This window comes from Lissotriton helveticus, chromosome 11 (genome assembly GCF_964261635.1).
Source record: "Lissotriton helveticus chromosome 11, aLisHel1.1, whole genome shotgun sequence".
Classification (NCBI taxonomy): Eukaryota; Metazoa; Chordata; class Amphibia; order Caudata; family Salamandridae; genus Lissotriton; species Lissotriton helveticus.
In genome coordinates, this window is record NC_136072.1 from 1063739506 (window position 1) to 1063761020 (window position 21515).

At 46.4% G+C, this 21515-nt stretch overlaps 1 protein-coding gene across 6 annotated transcripts in view; it reads right to left on the minus strand.

The window, feature by feature from the left end:
* SBNO1 (strawberry notch homolog 1) overlaps positions 1-21515 on the minus strand; it is a 1344504-nt gene that overhangs the window by 261905 nt on the left and 1061084 nt on the right. For all 6 annotated transcript variants that reach the window (XM_078667602.1, XM_078667600.1, XM_078667599.1 and 3 more), the window contains 4 exons: positions 12338-12437; positions 6443-6517; positions 5645-5791; positions 5470-5564 (listed from right to left, as the gene is read on the minus strand). In XM_078667602.1, the coding sequence (XP_078523728.1) occupies positions 5470-5564; positions 5645-5791; positions 6443-6517; positions 12338-12437 (417 nt within the window). The remainder of the gene's footprint in view (positions 1-5469; positions 5565-5644; positions 5792-6442; positions 6518-12337; positions 12438-21515) is intronic.

The following is a 21515-nucleotide window of genomic DNA, read 5'->3' on the forward strand; positions in this document are numbered from 1 at the left end:
CTTGTTCGCCAGCTGAATTGTCACTGAAGTCCTCCATTGCAGTCTATGGAGTTTTTCAGAAGTCACTTTGCACCTGGCTTCCCTGGTGTAGGTATCCTGGTTCCTAAGGTTTCCACGGGTGGGGTGACACTCCAACCTATCTTTCACTGGGTTTCGTCAAGGTCCTTCTTGAAAACTGCAACAGCAACTTCCCCATTAACTTGGATTGAGTACGCGGCTGTGTTTCCACTCTGCACATGGCCTCTGTAGGTTTTCTGGGTACTTACCTTGGGTGGTTCCTTGGGTCCCCAACTCTTCTAAGTCTTCTGGATCCAGTCTCTACTTTGTCGCAGTTCGTATTTCACTTTATTAGCATTTGGTTTGGTCTCCCCCCTGGAGACCACTGTTTACTTACCTGTTCTCGTTTGGAAATATTGTGTGTATTGTGTTTATATCTCCGGGTAGGAGATATACCAATGTGTGAGTGTATATAATAAATATTACTATTTTTATAACTACACTGTATGGTTCTTTTTCGTTTAACCTACACTATATGATTAGTACTGGTAAAACAAACTGCTTTACACTCCTTCTGGACTAAGCCTGAAGGCTGCTCTCCACAGCTACCACATAGAGAGCTTTCAGAGGTTGTCTAAGACCACTAAAATACCCATAAGGGTTGTCTGGATTAGTGTAGGGTGCTTCACTTAAATAAGTGTGCACCATATACTAAGCCAGCCTCCTATACTAGGGAATTACTGGTAATGTACAGTAAGGATAAACCAATTATACATGTATCTTTTTAAGCGTGAGTGTCCTGATTAGCAGGGCTTAGGGCATTTCAGAGTCATTACACCAGTGCTTAGTAGTCAAAATGGGGCAAACCAAATGGGGGTGAACCTGCAAAAAGCCTGTATTCTCACACCCGCATCATAATCATGGGCAGAATTGGTAGCAAACAAAGAATGTAGTGTAAAGAATCTTCCTTGTAATGGCAAGAATTCAAGCAGAGCAGCTTGCTGTTCAATGGCAACCAAGTGCGGCCTTGGTCCCAGACTAAGAGGAAAAGCACAATGGGCACCTTGTCCTCCTGCGCCAATGGGAGTCTGCATCGGCATCCATGGTCAGGCAACAGACATGGATCATTTAGCTAGAGAAGAGATAGGACAGGCCCCGTGGTGTTCTCAAATGGTCCACCTGTCAGCGGTATTCCAGATGGAGCGCCTCATGGGTCCTTGCAGCCCACAGGCATGCTAGAGTAAGTTGAAAGGTATCTGAAGGGTCAGAGCATGACTTTGCAGAATGTCAGATAAGCCGTGGTGTCACAAGCGGCTCTCAGACACGGGTTGTGCCGGGACAAGTTGCGGGATTTACTTCAAAGCCGACTGACTCCAGGAGCAAGATCGAGAGGATTGAGGACTCTTCTGCCTTCTCAGGAGTTCCAGAGTGGCAGGAAGAGGCTGAGTCCCACTTTATTTTGCTTTTTCATTGATATACAAGTATTTTAAGCACAAAGACTATCCGCCTCCAGATGGACTTTTGGACTGAATTCGATTTGAGATAAATGTGTATCTGGAAGAGTGGAGTAGTTCCGGATCCGTATCTGGTGGTGCAGAAAGGAATGGACGTCAGCGTTTCAAACAAGCATTTACAATGCAATGGTCTCAGCATTATTAAAGGGAGAGCTATTGGCATTGCTCATGACTTTTTTTTTATCATAAATAAATGGCTTTGTCATTTACATTGCCAATAGCTTAATCGTTAAATAAATGACATTGTCATTTACAATGCCAATAGCGTAATCGCTCGCAAATGCAGGACCTATTGCATTTACACCCACACAGAGCCACACACACACACAAAGCCACCCACACACACATACAGGCAAATGAGAGACAGATGGAAAATGCATGCACGGTTATGGAGCGCTTAAACAGGGAGAAAAAAGTACCTTGAAAAATGTCAGCAGTGGAAGGACACAAGTACTTTGGGCATGCTGCAGGGGTAGGACAGATAGAAGAAGAGGAGGAGGTAAAGGCTACAGAAGCTTGAATAATAAATAAGCAAATGAGAGTGACAGTACAGCCAACTAATTGTAAACAATAGTCCCAGTATTAATGGCTTTTGGCTGTTAGATGAGGCGCTGGGCTATGTGTGTGTGGTGGGGGGAGTGTGGGAGCAGGGCGCCGTGTGGGAGACGCTGAAACATCTTGCAGGCAGAGGTGCTGTCATGGGAAGTTCTCACCGATAAACTCGGCTACGTGAACATTCCCACCATCGAGGCCGGGCCAGATGCTGGGCACCGCACAGCTGCTAGTGATTATAGCTGACAAGAAAGCCCGGCGGGTTAATGTGCCTGGCGCAGAGACGCCCGGTGCTTTTGGTGTTTTTCGAATGCCAGCAAGACAGCTCAGTGGATTTATGTGCCAGCAACGGAGATGTGTGTAAGCATCCGGGTCCAGTTCCACTAAGACAGTTCAGTGGGTTGACGTGCCTGTTTAGAGATCCTTGTGCAACAGGCACATCCGCTCAGTGGGTTAACGTGCCTGTCACAGTTTTGTGTGTGTAGCCAGCAAGTCACATATTCAAAATCCAGGAAGGCACCTCAGAGGGATAATATGCCTGTCAGCAGTGCTCACTTTAATACGTTTTTTTCACAAGCTTTTCTCCAAAGCCTGCGGCCGATGCTATCAAAGATTTGGGTGCAGTATAACAAGATAGCGCAGTCTTGATTCCACCTCATGCATCTCGCGTCAACCCCCCTCATACATTCCCTGCCGCTTTATTTCACTCACGCAGGTTCTTTTTCATTAATGCTTTCTACCCGTGACACTGATTGTATATGTTTCTCGTCGCCCTCCTTTCCTCCATTTGCACTGGCTCCAATAGAGAGCTGTTGTTACTGGTAGCTCTGAGATAGTGCCACTGGAATTATCCGATTTTGTGGCTGCCACGTTTTTCACTTGGTTTTAAATTTGCTCCATAATCCATCACGTGCTGCATAACCTGCATTTATTTAACCTTCCCAAAACGTTTCTGGTTCAAAAAATGACTAAAATCACAGCAGCGTATGTTGCTGCACTTGGCAAAAGTTGACAGTTCCCCTGTTGCTATTATGCATGTGGACAGAACAAAGTTCACACCTTGGAGGGGGGCAGAAGCAAGAAAAACGGCACTCACCGGCTGTTTAGAGAGGCGGCGGCTCCTCTCTGCCGCGGGCAGGGCTGCTGGGCTTCTGGAACGCATACACTGATGCTGCTCATGCTGTATCTGCTCTATGTGCATGAGGTGAGCTTTCACCAATACTAATAAAAGCCTTCATTAATACTTCCCATGCTCTATGTAATCTGTGTGCATGACGTGAGCTTGTACTAATGCAGTGGGAAGAATGTACTGATTCTGCTCATACTGTACGTGTTCTATGTGAATGAGCTGTGCTTGCACTAATGCGGACGGAGGCGGGCACTGATACTGTGCATACTGTACATGTTCTTTGTGCATGAGGTACACTTGCACGACTGCAGAGGGAACCATTCATTAATATTGCCCACGCTGTAGTGATCTATATACATGGCATGAGCTTGCACTAATGCGGATAGAATCATTCACTAATAAAGCCCTTGCTGTACGTGCCCTATGTGTATGAGGTGAACTTGCACTAATATAGTGGGAAGCATGTGCTGATGCTGCTCATGCTGTACCTGCTGTATGTGCATGAGGTGCGTTTGAACTAATGCTGCGAGACGTGTGCGCCCATGCCATACTTATTGTTTGTTCATGCAGCAAACTTGCACTAATGTCGATAGAAGCATTCACTGATCAGGGTTGGATTGGTATAGCGTGCACTCGGGCAATGGGCCAGGATATGAGTTTCAGGTGAGGCCCGCTTTTTTGGCCAGAGTGTTGGCCGATTTGAGCTGTGCCTGTGAAGTTCAGATGCCGCCAGTTGCCTAGTGAGGAGGCAGATTGGCCTCTATTACATCCATTTTACCAGTGTGCGGAAGTGTCATTCCAAGTCTCTCGCTGGGGCGACCATTAATGTATGCAGAAGGAGCGGGGGGCCTGAGCAGAAGTGGCCTCACTTACATTCAGGTGTGGTTCATGATTGTGATTAATCCATCCACCTAGAGTCCTGGCAACATTTGCATTTGTTTTGTATCTCAGGGCTGCTGGGCTTCTCCGGTCAGCGGCGGCTGGGGACGGGCCCTTGGAGGGGGGCAGAAGCAAGAAAAACGGCACTCACCGGCTGTTTAGAGAGGCGGCGGCTCCTCTCTGCCGTGGGCAGGGCTGCTGGGCTTCTCCGGTCAGCGGCGGCTGGGGACGGGCTTCTTCTCCTTGCCGGGCAGGAGCGCGGGGAGACCCCCCGTCTGCTTCCTGCCTGGCCCACTGTACTTCCGGGTCGCGGCTGCGGTAACCAGTCGCAGCACGGCCCTGGAGTTTGGAGGCGGCCACAGCGCCTCTCAGAGGATCCCCGGCCGGCAGCGGGGGGGGTTGGGCTTGAGATCGACTCTCGGCGGCAATCCGGGGTAGGCTCCCGGTGAATTAAATAAATTTAAAAAAAATTTAAAAAAACGGCAGACAGAGCACACTGCAGTCTTCTGGCAGGCAGCGGCGGGGATGCAAGGGCCAGCCATCACGATCCAAAATTAAAACAAAATTTAATGAGCAAACGCGATACTGTTAGCGGTAATGCCAAACAAGACGATCCTCCCCAGACGAGAAAAAAAAAATGGCGGCCGCAAAGCTAGAAGAATTTCGGATTCGGGGGCGTGGTTTTGCTGTTCTGAGTGACGGATGACGTCACTGTCTAAAGAACAGCAAAAATGACGCCCCCAAATCCGAAAAAGACGGGGCTAATTCGGAGTGACGGCTCTCTCCTCCAATGGCTGGCCTCCGTTTAGGAAGCCAGCCAATGGAGGAGGGACTGGTCAGGGAGGCGGGTTCTACAGCCCTACTAAGAAGCATTAATTCTCCTCCCGGAGACTGCGCAAGCGCAGCCTTCTCGCTCCTCGACCTAAAAAGCACCTATATAGGGTCCGCATTGGAGTTCTGGAGGGGTGTCAGTGCAGAGAGGCACAGCGCCACCAACTGGCATGCAGAGATATTGCTGAAAAAAGCTTTTGGATCCAGTCTGATTCCTGGGGAATATTCAGAAGATGAGGAATCTGCTGTTCGAGGCATCTTACTTCAATCAATGACAATATTATTTTCAACAGATTTCTGAAAAATCCTGTTGCTGAAACAATGGGTTGTGAGTAACATACCATTTGAAATAAAAGATAACTGCAGCATGCAATTAACAGTCAGCTTCACATTAGAGCAAATAAAATTCATAATGTTAAAGAGGCGAATAATAAACAAAGCAGCGAAGTTGGAAACAAAACGCCACTGGTTAATTCAAATATCAATGTGACAAACATAAAAAGACATGCTCAGTGATTAACTGAAAAGAAAAAAATACGGAGCCTTTTTCTATTACATAACACTTACTGTATAGAGTTCTACATGCCCTGAAGTAGAATATCCTGGAGTTAAGAACTTTTTTACATCAGCCTTTCTTACTTTTTCATCTCCAGAGCCTAAATCTGTAAAAAATAAAGTAGTAGATGTAAGAAGATGAACAAATATGCATTTAAAAAAAAGATGCAAGCATATGTAATTATACCTAAAATTCCCATGTCATATCTTCCATTCTTTTTAGCATTCTGGATAACAGCATTCAGTGTGTCTGAAAAATACTGGAACAGAGCATTTTGCTGGTGTACTTCCATACCAAGAATTCGGTTAAGGAACCTTCCTATATTGTTGTAATCTGTTGATAAAAAATAAACAAAAAAAATACAGTTGTTAAGGGGCTAGGATAAGCAAAAAAGTTTTGTTAAGTAATAAACTGGGAATTATGAGAACTCAATTCAGTTCTCATTCTAAGGTAACATTTATTGGATTAAAAACTTTACAACAGGAAACAATCTTTTAAAATATGTCCTAATGCTTTTCGCTATAGAGCTATGTCGTTTCCCCAGCCTAATCACAAGGACTTGATGATAAAGCTAAATTGGAGTTCCTCAGAGGGTTATCTCCCTGTAAGGTACAGTGAACGAATGCACATTTTTGCGTAAAAATCATCACCTACTTATTTAGAAACAATGAAGTACCTCAACCTTAAAGTATACAATGTGGCTTGAAGGAGCCTAATGCTGCAGGTAGTGCTGTAAAAGGAAATAATAAAAAATAAAGAAAACTAGGGAACACCGTTATATGATATGCAGACAAGTAGATTGCTTAGATGGAGTAAACTGAGGCTAGTAAAATAGTGCAGTCTGAAGCAGAAGGTGCTTTTAATAGGTCTAGAATATTTCAACTTAACAGAACCTTCTGACAGTGCACTTATTTGTAACAATGTGCAACACGATTAATAATTATATACATATTACAGCCCTAACAGTGATAAAACTTGCCTTACCTTTATCAAGTGTCAAAATACCAGATCGGTCTTCGACATTAATGAGTCCAACACCTATTAACCCTTGCCGGACATCTTAAGAGAATAAAAATGGCGTTACTTTCAACAACAAAAAAACACACGATTAAGGTACTGGTACTGAGAAGTTACCATAAATCAATTAGGGTATCACACTTTCTATGTTAATCTTTTCCTATTGCTCCACATTAAATCTTAGGGAGTACAATTGACATTTTTATTTTCACATACACTACTCACTTGTACAATCACCTAAAAACCAGCTCAGCTGTAAACAGGCGTTGAAGCACACCCGGGTGGCATTCGGCTACTCGGGTGGGACCCCTATGATGAAGCATGTCACCAACTAGGCTGGTGAGTGAGGGGTCTTTTTAAAGAAAGGTACATTTTTTCCTTTCTTCTTCCTTCACATATCTCGTTGATCTTGTTTTCTTTGGGGTATACTCCCTCTTGTTGTTTATCATATTGTTCTTAAGGAGAATGGGAGTATCCCATTTAATAACCCTGCCTCTCTAATTTGTTGAATAAAATATAGTCTCAACCAAAAATAGCATTAACCAAGGTAAGCAACATGTTCTTCCGATTAAAACTTCTCACCACAGATTCCTCATCTTTTTGACAAGTACCAAAGTAATGTCTATTTGGAGAAGGATTAGTGAACTGTCTCAAACCAAAAGATCTTGTAGGACCGAGTGGGCAAAAAGCCCTTGTTGGCAAACCTGGTTGTCCAGATAGTAGTGCTGTGTGAACGTTTGGAGTGATGCCCACGTAGCTCCCTGCAGATGTCCAGAACAGGAACATTGCATGCCAAGACAGTAGTAACAGCTTTATACCTGATATAATTAGGTCACAATCCTTCTGGAGCATGCTTCTTGGCCAATGTGTAGCAGGGATCTTAAGGCAGAGCACGAGTCAGAGGGAGATCCACATCTGCACGGCCTTGCCTTTTTCTGCTCAAACATACCCCACAGAGAGCAGCGGATTGTCAACCCGGTGTTCTATAGGACAGTCGATATAAAAGCGCAGTGCTCTGTTAGGGTCCAAATGATGGAATCTCTCCTCAGAGGGATTAGGTGTAGCACAGAACGTCAGCAGGGTGATTGTTTGACTTAAGTGGAACATTGCTCATATCCGCAGAACCAGTTTGTCTGGGAAGAAGGTGGTGTTTGACAGGCTGATAAAGCTTGCAGTGCACTTAAACTCAGTGCCGACGTTATGGTGAGGAGGAACACTATCACCAGAGTGAAAAGCTGCAGGGGAAACTGAAGCAGTTCAATTGGAGAGTACATAAACTATGTAAAGGCCAAGCTAAGTTTCCACTGTATCATTGCAAAAGAAGAAGGAGGATACAGGTTGCAGGCCTTTCACAAATATGCATCACAACTGGTGACTTAAACGAAGGCTGATCCGGCAACCGCAAAAAGGCCAAAGTTACCCTTTAACTATGCCCAGAGTAAAGCCTTGCAGGACAAGGAGCTAAACAAACAAGAAAACTTCAGATAACTTTGCCTGCAGAGGGTATATCTGCTGCTTGCTGCACTAAGCCACTAATTTATCCCAACAACCACCCAATACAGTTTTCGCCAAGGGATGTCTGGCTGCCAAGATGACCAACTCCGAAGGAAGGTCAAAAGTGTTTAGCTGTTGCCGCTACATCTCCAAGTATGAAGGTGCAGATTGCAAAGGCCGGGTGCAGAACCCAACCCTGTGGCTGCATCAGCAGATTCTCCCAGAGGGGCAGCATGATCGGAGGACAGATGCTCAGGAGCACTAGATACCATACTCTACATGCCCAATTTGGGGCCACTAAAATGACTTGGGCCCGGTTGGCTCTGATCTTGAGAACTCGGGACAGAAGAAGTATAGGTTGAAGTCATACAGGAGTCCCGTGTTCCACTCTAGGTGGAACCAGTCTCTCGAGCAAGGATACCTTGGAATCTCCAACATGCTGATTTGCTGACATTGCTCATTTTCTGCTGTGGTGAACAGATTCAGCCAAGGCTCAACCCATTGGCAGAAGAGACCTTGCACCACCTCTGGTACAATTGCGATTTGTAAACAGCTAGGTGTTGATGGCTGAGTTTGTCTGAATTTGGTTCAAAGATCCTTTCCGGTTGTTTTGCAACTAGAAAAATGCCTTCATGGCCCAGTCATTTCCAGAGGTGCAGCGCCTAATCCTTGTACAGGGCCTGTGACCCCCCACCCTGCCCCATTTGTTGTACTACCACATGGCAGTATTGTTGTCCGTAAGCACCTGCAGCAACCTCTTCCTGAATGATGGAAAGAAGGCTTTCAGCTCCAAGAAGTGGCCCTCAGCTCCAGAAGCTTGATATGGATTAGGGACTAGGCTGGAGACTAAAGGCCTCTGATCTTCACCTCTCCCAGGTGGCCACCCCCAACACAGGAATGATGCATCGGTCACCACGCTCCGCTCTGAGTGGGGTAGGAAGAGGGGTCTGCTGCTGATCCAATTGTGGGGTCCAGTAACCACCACTGCCGGCCTTTTGTAGTCCCCTTCGAAATATAAACATGATCGAAGAAGGCCTCTCGATGCTGGGGCCACTGAGACCTCCGATCTCACTGCAGAGCCGCCATGTGCCACCTGGTGTGTTTGAACAGAAGGATGAAAGTCATTAATCTCAGCAGCCTCAGAGTCAACCTCAATGAAATTCAGGACAGAGGTTGAAAGATCGGTAAATAGCCTGAATTTCCAAGACTCTTCTTTCCAGGGAAAAGGAACGAAACCGAGCCCTGTCCAGAATGGCTCTGATGAAGGGAAGCTTCTGAAAAGGAGTAAGGTGTGACTTTGGCATGTTCATAGTGAACCATAAAGATGACAGGAGGTTTTCCATAGTCTGGACATAGTTGAAGACTGCTTGGGGCGAGCCCACCTTTAACAGCCAGGCATCAAGGTAAGGGGAAGACTGGAACCCCCGATCTCCTAGGAGGTGCTGCTACCACTGACATCACTTTGGTCTCACCAGTGCTCCTTGGGTGTTCACAAAAGGGGAGCACAGCAAACTGAAAATGCTCCTCTCCCACCATGAACCACAGGTAGCACCGATGGCCTGCAGAACTGGAATATGGAAATAAGCATCATGCAGACACAATGCAACCAACTAGGCTCCAGAGTCAAGGTCAGACCTGAGCCAAGGTGAGCATTCTGAATTTGTCCTTCCGGAGGAAGGCATGGACTAGGCTCAGGTCTAAAATAGGAAGAAGGCCTCCGGTCCTTCTTTGGCTTCATTTGGCAAAACGGCTTGCAATCCCAGTTGTAAGATGGACAGATGGTCCTCAGAAAATTGTTCCAGAGTCAGCGGAAGGGGCAGCGGAGTGGCTTTAGAGGGTAGGGTGCATCCCTTCTCAACAAGCTGCAGGACCCACCTGTTTGATGTAATAACCACAGTGTTGGTGGGTGCCACAGCCTCAGCATTGCTGGCCACGTTCTTGAGGCTGAAGCGGCTGACTGTATGGGGTGCGTCATCCAAAACCGTGAAAGGAATGGTAGAGCTGATATGGTTAGCAGGGCAAATAACCCAGGGACTGTGCTGTGACCCTGCTCCTTTTTAACCACTCCAGAGAGGAATCGGTCTCCTCCCCAAAAAAGGCAAATCCAGTTAAAGGGCATGTCCATAAGGAACAACTGAATATTGCCTGAAAAACCTGTTGACTGCAGCTTGGCGTGGCAACACTGGTGCTACTGGTGCTAATGGCTGGGCCATTGGAATTGGCAGTGTCTAGGCTCCACCGAAACAGGAAATTGGCCACATTAAGCCCATCTTGTACAGCTTGGATTAGGACAGGTCAACGGTCTTCTGGGACATCTGGGAGGACTTGCGCCACTGAATCTCAGAGTATTGGAATAGCGGCCCAACAGACAACTGGCTTTGAAATACCTGGGTGCCAAACTACTGGAAAGATATGTACTATTCCTAAGGGTATCCACTCTACTGACACCATATTAGGGGAGTAGTCAAAAAAGTATTTGAGTTTGTCCGACTAGTAGATGTCTGCACCACAAAGCTCTAAGAGGATGCATCTTGCAATTTGACTATTTACTGAGTGAGTAAGGAAAGGTTTGGACCAGGCCCCAAACAATCTCAATGAATGCCTTGTTAAAAGAGGTTAGTGGCTCAGTACTGGCCTGCCCAGTCTGGAGAACGCAAGTCAAAACATTGATTTTTGACCTTCAAGTAGGGGATTTGAGGTAGAGAATTTCAGCCTCCCTCCGTATTACCACCATAAAGGAAGCACTCTCCTTACTGGCAGCACCAGGGGGTATGAGCAATCCAGAAGCAGGAGATGGTCATACAAATTCTCTTTGTGGTAAGGTGGTCTAATTTTGCCACATGGGTCATAATCTTTGTAGGAATCTGTGCCAAACAAGGAATGAAGTGAGGGATATTCGTTGTGGAGGTGGAATGTCAAGAACAGGTTGTGGTTCGATGGAAACCAAGTAAAGCTTTGGCCGTAGAGGCACAGACTGTGAGACCATAATGGGCCAGATGTATCAAAGGGTTTTGCCCAATCTGGTGTCTATGGTGAAATGTGTTTATACCTATGGCCCCATGTCCTCTGGCATCGATGGAGTCTGCATTGGTGTCGATGCTCTGGGAACAGAGAACAGGACCGAGACCAACCCATGGACTTTGACAGGTCTCGACGAGGAGTCTTCTGCTGTTTGGGGCCTTAGTAGTTTTAGCTTGTGCTTCTGTATGGCCTTCGGGTTCATCGATGGCAGCCACTGCAGACCTCCCATTGATGCGCAGCCACTGCAGACCAAGTCGTGAAGTGACCCCAGGCACCGCAGACAAACCTGATGGGTATCTGTCAAAGACATTTGCTTGCAACATTACTTACAGGGTTTTAAAACCTGTCCGTTGGGAGGTGACATTTCCCTAGCACACTGTAGTTTGTTGAAGGTCTCAAAGAGGCAACAGGTAGCTCAGCATTTGTTCGGTGGGGCAGAAAGTAAAGGACATCAGTTCGCAGAAGTGGTGCTTATACAGACTATGCAAGTCATTTTTAAAGTAGAATGGCATCAATGTGGTGCTGCACGGCGCTACCTACCAGGTTGCAGAGCTACTGCTGGAAAACTTTACAGACCCAATCTGATGCCTGGAGAAAATTCAAAAGGTGAGGAATCTGCTGTTAGAAGTCTCTATCAGACTATGTTAAATAACCTGTAATTTAAAATGCTCTGCACTGGCCTTTTAGGAAAAGGCTTGATGTTTCCTTTTTTAAAGTTACAACTCTGGTTCCGGATACAAGAAATGTAGTTATGCTAATGGTGGGGAATTACTTTTGTGGTGTGGTTCCACAGACTATATACAGGACAGGGGTCCTCAGAAGAATATGATTTGGTTTTACCCAGAATTGTGTTGATTTCTTCCAAATAAGTGAGAAAGAAATGTTCATCTTCGAAATAGAGAAGTCAAAGTGCAGATGCTAGCAATGGGTTTGTGGAACAAGGCAATGATTTGAACAAAAAAAGACCTGGTTCATCCCAGAAATATTGTAAAGATTTTATTTGAGGACTGGGACCTGCTTAGTTTGCCAAGAGGACAGCCCCCAAGATGAGTTGGAGGATGACATAGTCTTTATAAGAAAAGCTGCCTTGGCTGCTATAGTAGGGTTTGAACATACTTTTATAAAAGGATTTACTGCTCGAAAACTGCATAAGCACAAACAAACTACTTCACCTCCCTGATCTCGGTTTCATTATCTCAAAATCTGGAAGGGCTTAGCTTTCACAAATAACAGGTCAATGTTGTTAATAATATTCAGGGTGTTCAGAACATGGAAGAGATGAAACCTACATGTGTAGCCAGGTCATAATGCTAAGAAATAGTTTACTTTAATCAAATAACTCATTACCTTTAAAGAATTCGCCTGGATAGTCCGCAGAAGGGGATACTAGTGGAACGTCAAGATTTACTATGGATTTCATCACTATTTCCAAAGCATTTCTCCCATACTATAAAAAGAAAAATGACAGTATAGTTGTTAGGAGGATGACAAACAAACCTATGTACCCATGTAAAGCACTGAACATGGAGTAAGCTGGCAGTAATTTAGCTTAAAGGATTGTTCAGCAGGTTAAGTACCACCTTTGAATATCAACAAGTCAACAATTTGAATAAGAAATAACAAAAAATTAACAGTCATTTTAACAACAGCATCAGTATTTTCAAGTGTTACAAAACAACAGGACTTAAAAGCATGCAAAACCGTTATTGTTAGTGTAGTTTAAATAAGTGGAACAGTTCCAGTTTTAGTTTAAGGTGAATGTAAAGTGAGCAAACATAAGTAAACCACACACCAAACGTTTAACTCTTCATAATAAACAAAAATACTTGAGGCAATGTCCTGCCCACTACTACTAAACTAAAATGCTGTTTTTTCAGCCACATCCGATATAGCAACGATTCAGTGCCAAAGCATCCTGTCAAGACTTCAATTATTAGTGCAACTGAGAAGACACTAGCCTGGTTAAAATATTTGCTCAGACACAACAAGGGTATTTTAGGCCTGAAGCATTAACAAGCCTTTGTGTGACATTCTCAAAGGGTTCCCATTGTGTTAATTATATCTGCCTATGCAGGATGTCCCCACTGTGCTTGACAAAATGTCAAAATCTTCTCACACGTTACTTACAGCAGCAACAGCTTAGTGAAGATCAGGAAGCCACCAGGGAAATTCTCTATCACCCATATTATAGGCAACGATGTGCAAAAACTACCTCAAATGGAACAAGTACAAAACTGATGTGATCTATACGTGGATACACAATCATAATCTTCCCTCTAATGCCCATTATCCCACTGCTTCTTGAACTAATGAGTCATGCTGGTAGTCAACCAAGAACTTGGGATTGTATCACAAGTCACACCTTGGCATGTCACAGACTATCAATTGCTAGTACAAAAATGTTGACATCTAACAAATGTGGACAAAAGATGGATGAGGATTGTGGAAAATCACATGAAAATTATCACCCTATGTAACAGCAATTTCATAAATAACAAAATTGATTTGTGGACATCTAGATGTATTATACAGAACTCAACTGCCAGATTTCAATCCGTCACTATGGTGAAGTCTGGAAGAGGAAGGGAGAGGGGTCTGCCTCTGACCCAACTTCGGGGTGATAGCCACTACTGAAGGTCTTTAGCAGTCCCCCCCGAGATCTGGACCAGGTCGGTGGGATTTCCCCAATGCTGTGCCCATTGGAACTTCCGGTCCCATCGCTAAACCCGCATGTGCCATCTGGCATGGTCAACAAGAAGGATACAAGAGGCCATGAGGTCCAGTAGCCTCAGAATCATTCTATCTGAAATCCAGGATAGAGGATGAAATATCGGTATCATAGCCCGAATATCCTGGACTCACCACTTGGGAGGATAAGCCTTAAACTGCACCATGTCCAAAACTGCTCCGGTGAAGGGGAGTGTCTGACGGGAAGTCAGGTGTGATTTTGGCACGTTGATAGTGAACCCCAGTGAATGTAAGAGTTTCACCATACTCTGGAGATGGGAGACGACTGCCTGGGATGAGCCCATCTTCAACAACCAGTTGTCAAGATAGGGGGAAGCACAAGTTACTACTTGTGTATTCATATATCTGTAAGAGACATTAGTTAGTGATGGATTCCTTACCTTAGAATATCCGCAGGCGTCAGACTGGATCTGGAAAGTTTTGCTTAGCAGTACCCCTGCACGTCAGTAGGTGGCATTGTGCAGCTCCACGTCAGTCACTGGCGTCGTGTGCGCTGAGATGACGTCACAGAGACTACTTAGGCGCCACCCAGGCGCGCTGACGTCAGTTCTGTGCACGACTTTCCGCGCCAGGAACGCAGAGCCATGCAAGAAACAGACTACTGGTGCCATGAAACTAGTGCCCTGAAAGGGATGTCATTAACCCTAGTAATCAGTTCGCAGAACCGTGAGGATGGGTGGGGCGGTAAGGAATCTATCACTAACTAATGTTTCTTACAGATATATCGTTACACAAGTAGTACCTTGTGCATCTGAAAGAGACACGTTAGTGATAGATTCCTTAGTTAGAATAGATACCCCAGCAATACTAACCCCGGTGTTGGGTCTGCGAACAAGATTACACCAGAAAGTCATGGAGAACAGAACGGCCAAAGAAGCCGTCTCTCCGGACTGGACTGTCAAGGCAGTAATGCTTGGTAAATGTGTGCAGCAAGGCCCATGTAGCTGCCTGACATATGCTGCTGTTGCCCTGGTGGAATGGGCACGCAGCCCCACAGGAGGCTCCTTCTTAGCCAACGACTAACAGGCCTTGATGCAGAGAACGACCCACCGAGAGATGGTCCGTTTGTGCACGGCCCGACCTTTCTTGGCGCCCACGTAGCCAACAAAGAGCTGGTCATCCACTCAGAACTGACATATATAAGGAGTGCACACATTTTGGGTCCAGACGGTGGAGCCTCTCTTCCTCTCTGGAAGGATGCGGAGGCGGAAAGAAGGTGGGCAAAGTGATGGTCTGCCCGGTGTGGAAGGGAGAGACAACCTTTGGCAAAAAAGAAGGACGGGTCCTCAGAACCACCTTGTCCGGATGAACAGAAAGGAAAGGAGGTTTAGAAGAAAGAGCCTGGAGCTCACTAACTCTTCTGGCAGAGGTGATAGCCACCAGGAAAGCAGTCTTAAGGTGAGAAGACGCAAAGGACAGTTATGAAGGTGCTCGAAGGGAACGCACACCAGAAACGTCAAGGCAAGATTTAAGTCCCATTGAGGCATGATGAACGGCACAGGAGGGAACGTGTGCGTAATGCCTTTCAGAAAACGGTTAACAACCGGGGACTTAAAAAGAGAAGGCTGATCAGGAAGCTGCAGAGAGGTAGAGACGGCCAAAAGATAACCTTTGATAGTGCCCAGAGCAGAGCCCTGCTGTGCCATAGAAAGAATTAACAGAAGGACTTCAGAAAGAGGGGCAGAAAGGGTATCCACAGCCTTCGCTGTGCACTATGTCACAAACTTGTTCCACCTGCAAGCGTATACTGTTTTTGTGGAGGGACGCCTGGCTGCCAGAATGACATCACAGACTTCGGGAAGGAGATCGAAAGCAGTCAACAGTCGCCGCTCAATCTCCCCGCATGGAGGTTGAGGCTAGACTGGTTCGGGTGGAGGACCTTCCCCTGCTGCTGCGACAGAAGATCCCCCGAAGATCTAGTCTAGTAGGTGGTAGTGTCTCCTGGGGGAGAGGGTTTGGTAGGATACAGATCTGGGTCTGTATTCGCTGGGGCATTGGTTTCATTAATGTTCCAGGTATCATCTTGTGGAGGGATATTCAAAGTGTCTGTGTCATATCCACCACCAGGTAAGAATGCAATGACCCTTCCAGAGAATATGGTGCAGGGGCAGCTGGCGAAGCCGGAGCATGGTGTGGAGCAGGTATAAGTGGTGGGCTGATGGTACAGGGCTTGTGGCCTTGTCCATCTTTTTCCTGTGCTTCAGTGGAACAAGAACATCCAAAGCCTCCTTGAAAGAAAGCGGTCTCTTGGAGGGTTAGGCACCAGTTGGAGCGCCTAATATCAGGGTGGATCATAATGTGCTTTTGTCTAGAGTCAAGGCGATCCTGTAGTTTCTGAAGCACTGGTTTCACTGGCTTTAACCCAGGTCCTGCTTTGGGGGGTGAAAAGTTTTCGGCTCAGACGCCGAGGATTTCAGTGCTGAAGTTTTAGGGTCCAACGCTGCTGGTTTTGGTGCAGACATCGGGTGGTGTTTCGATGCCGAAGGTCGACTCATCTCAGAAGCTAGAGTGGTCAGGTTGGATGATTTTTTCGAGCTGGGACTGGGCATATCTGAAACTAGCGGTCTGTGAACACCACGACCCAAAGACAGTGGTGGCCCGGCAATGGGCTTTGGTCTGTTCGGCATGATCTGTTAACCCTTTGTAGTGGTTTTGGGGGGAGGGGTCAATGCCAAGGTGGTTGGGGCACATTATGCAAGGCTTGTCTAGTTGGAGCCAGGTGTTGCAGCTCAATGTCAGAGCCAGAGCTATTGTTGTGGGAGATGGTCCCTTCATCTGCCGCCAATTGTGCTTGTATATCTTCCTGGAGGTCCTCGGTCCAGTGTTATGTCCATGCTCCTTTAAAACATTGAGACATCGAGTCCAAAGTCACAAAGACCTGAAGGAGCAGCAGGCCGTGCTTGGGGGAGAGGCACAGAGGACACACCTTGTCAAGGTCAGGGCGGGGAAACTTTGTGCAACAGAAAACAAAATCTGAAAGGCTTCTGTTCCATCATGAGTGGATATGATTCGGTTGGAACGCCTAACTTTGACAACAGTACCCCAGAGGGCGAAGGCCCATGAACGGCTGCGGTAGATGTGAGTCGCCCAATATTGTGGTCATCGACCCGATCAACAGGGAGTAAAAGAGGACCGCGATCGAAAACAATACCATAGAGAAGAAGGCATAGACCGAGAAAGCTATAGCATGATAGTCTTGAACCGGAGCAGAAGAGCACAAGTCCGAAACCAACGTTGGAAGAAAACAACCTAACAGAGTTGAATAATTACCAGCAGGAGTCACACTACCTTGTGACTCAAAAAACTTTCTACAAAGAAAAACAACTTGCACACATCTGGGCTAAACACTCGATGGCAGATTTATGCTATGCATGTTTATCTAGAGCCACACATGCCTCAAACTTTCCTGACCTTAGTAGCCATCAGAACGAGGAAAGATGCATCATGCAAGCAGACTGCACAACATTCAATCCCATTTCCTAAGATGAAGCAAGATCTGGTGCAGTGTTACAATGCAGTACTGCTCTATACTGGCGAGCTAGAGATCTAGAGTCTACATTCCTCTCTTGGGTTCTTCCTTCTAGACTAAGCTTTATGATGAATGAACGCTTTTCTCCCTTTAAAGGGGAGGCACTACTAGGTCTATTACTCACAGACAGGGTGGAAAGGAGGGTGGAGGGGCCTTTCAAATAAGCAGGTAGCCATCTCACGCAACACTTAGCACCCAGTTATCTCCTGTTGTGTTTTGGCTGCCTTTTAAAAGATAATATTTACAATCCTCTACTGGAACAGAGTACAAGTGGGAGTAGGAGTAAAGGAGCTATTGTCTACTGTTAAATAGCAGAAGTACTTTTGAACTGGCAGAATGAGGCTGGTACAAGTTATTTCTGGTGCCCATTCTTTGGTTATAAAGTTATCTCTGCTGTTACTGCTGCTGCAGGGATCGGCATGTCTAGAGGGGACTGAAATCTGTTGCTCATAGTAGCAGTGATCTTTATGTTGGAACTGTGATTGTTTCCATATCCTCCACACCTACATCCTTTAATGGTACTGCCTCATTTTTCATGTTGAATCTACTCTTCTGTATGCTGACCTAAGAAAGAAGATCCAAAAAATTAAAACTAGAATTTGTGGCTCTGCATCTGGTTCTAATACTCAGATGTAGACAGGGGGCTCTTCAAAAGGATAATTCATAGTTATAGCTTGAAAGCATGGTTGACTCGGTGGTAGCACTGACCACCTGATTAAAAAGGCTTTCTTCTTTATAGAACTCTTAGTTGTGTTGTTCCAAAAGATCTTCAGCAACTCTCTGTGGTCTCCCACAGCAATTGGTCGTAGCTTCCTAGGAGGGCTGAAGAGCCGACTGCTTTTAGCACTATAGATGCTGTTCCACATATCTTGCCAAGCCTGTCCATCTGCTTGTTGTTCCCATCAGGCAGGGCCAATACTTGCAGTGCTGAGGAATGCTGTTTGTGGACCACTGACATTATTGCAGAATAATTTTTTACATTATTGCAGAATAATGTTTTAGGTCCTGCTTCGGAGGACTATATTTTTCATCCACTCTTGGAGAGGCTTCTTCGGTCATGGCTGAAACTGAAAGTTGCCATTATAACTGGCATTGCAGTATGAGATGTTTCCAACAGCAAAAAGAGCTTCGAAGCACCTAAATCAATCGATCAATCAGGGAATTGCAAGCGCGCTACTCACTCGTGAGGGTCTCAAGGCGCTGATGGGGGGGTCCGCAGATCTGTTTAGCTGAAGAGTTAGGTATTGAGGGTATTCGTGAATGTGTACAGGGAGGGAGCACGTCTGATGTCTGCCAGTAGCTCGTTCCAGGTCTTGTCTGCAATGTGAGAGAAGGATCTTCCGCCTGCTCTGGCTCTGTGGATGCGTGGGGTTTCGGCCAGTGCGAGGTTGGAAGATCGAAGGTTTCTTTTGGGTATGTGGAAGTTGATTCTGTCGTTGAGGTATTTGGGTCCGATGTTGTGTAGGCATTTGCAGGTGTGAGTGAGGATTTTGAAAGTGACTCTTTTCTCCAAGGGGAGCCAGGGGAGACTTTGTAGGTGTTGACTGATGTGTTCGTGTAGGGGGATGCCAAGGACGAGTCTGGCCGCGGTGTTCTGTATTGTCTGGAGTTTGTGGAGTAGAGACGTTTTGATGCCGGCATAGAGTGCATTTCCATAGTCCAGTCTGCTGGTGAAGAGTGCGTGGGTGACAGTCTTCCTTGACTCATGTGGGGATCCACTTGAAGGTCTTGCGGAGGATGCGGAGGGTGTTGAAGCAGCTGGAGGTGACGGCATTGACCTGTCGGTTCATGGTAAGTGATGAGTTGAGTACGATGCCGAGGTTCTTGGCGTGGTCTGAGGGGGTAGGTGGGCTTCAGAGTGCGGTCGGCAACCAGGTGCTGTCCCATGCAGATGGGGTGGTACAGAGGACGAGGAGTTTTGTCTTCTCAGCGTTGAGCTTCAGGCAGCTGTTAAGTCATCCAGACTGCGACGTCTAGCATTCCTTTCTGGAAGTTGAGTTTGGCATTGGTGTCTTTCGTGAGGGAGAGGATGAGATGGGTATCGTCGGTGTAGGATACAATGTTGAGGCCATGCAGATGTTGAAGAGGGTGGGGCTCAGTAATGAACCCTGTGTGACTCTGCAGGTGATTTTCTTGGTATTGGAGCGGAAGGGTGAGAGTCGGATCCTTTGGCTTCTTCCAGTGAGGAATGATCGGATCCAGTCCAGGGCTGTTCCTTGTATGCCTGCGTCGTATAGTCTGGCGACTAGTGTGTGGTGGGAGAAGGAGTCGAAGGCTGCTGAAAGGTCAAGTAGGATGAGGGCTGCGGAGTGGCCTTGGTCCAGGCGGTCTGTGTGTGGTTGCTTCGGAATCCAGATTGAGACGGGTCGAGGACGGTGTTCTCTTCAATGAATCGTGTCAGTTTCCTGTTGACTGTTTTCTCTGCAACTTTGGCTGCAAAGGGGAGGAGCAAAATGGGCCGATAGTGCTTGAGGTCAGCGGGGTCAGCTGTGGACTTCTTGAGCAGGGTTCTGACTTCTGCCCGCTTCCAGTCATCTAGGAAGGTGCATGTTTTGAAGGGGATGTTGAAGGTGTGTTGTAGTTCGGGTGCGATGGCAGCCGAGTCTCTGTGGTAGATGTGAGGTAGGCAGGGGTCGGTGGGGGCCCCGAGTTGATGCTTTTCATGATCGAGGCAGTGTCTTCGGCCGTGATCAGTGTCCAGTTGGAGATGGTGGGCTGACTGGTATTTCTGGGGTTGGGGGACATCTGTGGCGTCTGGTGGGTGGCCGATGAAGTGGTCGTAGAGGTTTTTGATCTTGAGGTGGAAATAGGTTCCAAGCTGGTCGCAGAGGTCTTGGGATGGGGTGATGTTTGTGGCTTTGTGAATTCTTGAATGACACTGAAAATTTCCTTGGAGTTGGCCAGGATTTTGTTGTGGATGAAGTTCCTCTTGGTGGCTCTGATCTGGTTGCGGTAGTCCGTCATGGAGTCCTTGTAGGTTGTGTGGTTTTCGGTTGTCATGGTGTTTCTCCAGTTCTTCTCCAGGCGTCTGGAGGTGCGTCTGGCTTCTTGGAGAGCGGTGGTGAACCAGGCAGCTTTCTTGGGCGTTGTCTGTCGAGGGTAGTGGATTGCGCATCGAGGGGAACCCGAGAACAGTGTTGAATCGGAGCGCAGCAATTCACGTCCGAACCCAATGGTGGAAAAAACAATCTAACAATGAAGTCGACGCTCATGCGCACTATCACCGAAAGGAGGAGTCACCTACCTCTTGACTGGAAAGAAAAATGCTACTTACCAGTATGCATCTGTTCTTGGCATGTAGAGCTGCAGAGTCGTACACTTTTGCATTAGATCGCCACCTGGTGTTGGGCTCGGATGATTTCAGGTTGTTGTCTTCTTGAAAGAAGTCTTTGTAGTCACAAGATAGGTGACTCCTCCCTTGGACAATACTGCACATGGTCATCGACTCCATCCTCAGATTGTTTTTCGCCATGATGGGAAATGGAGTTAGTAGAAGTAAAGAGAAAGGATGTCCATGTGTGTGCATCTAAGTAAGATGAGAACTGGAACGAATACAAGTCCCGGGGAGGCAGGAGGGCGTGTACGAATCTGCAGCTCTACATGCCAAGAACAGATGCATACTGATAAGTAGCATTTTCCGTTCGAGGCATATGAGCTGCAGATCGTACACTTTTGCATCGATTGTGCAGGTGTCTCCCCTAGCGGTGGCCGCTTGTATCCGTTGCAGTATTCTGAAACAGTGTTCTGAGGACAGCTTGGCCTACTGCAGCTTGCTGCTTGGCTTTCTCATCAACACAATAGTGTTTAGGGAAGGTGTGTATTGTAGACCATGTTGCTGCCTTGCATATGTCCTCTAGTGGTTTATTTCCTAAGTAAGCCATAGAGGCTCCTAGTTTGCGAGTGGAGTGCGCTCTAGGAGGAACTGTCAGTGTACCTTTAGCTTTTTGATAGCATATTTGTATACACTTTACAATCCACCTGGCAATTCCCCCCTTAGAGATGGGGTTGCCTTTGTGTGGGGGAGAGAAAGATACAAATAATTGTTTTGTCTTTCTTAAGGATTTAGTCCTGTCTGTGTAGTATAACAGGGCTTTTCTAACATCTAAGGTGTGTAAAGCCCTTTCCACAACAGAGTCCGGGTTTTTGGAAAAACACAGGTAGTTCTATTGATTGGTTAAGGTGAAAAGGAGTGATAACTTTTGGCAGGAATTTTGGATTAGGCCCAAGAACCACTTTGTTAGGGTGTAT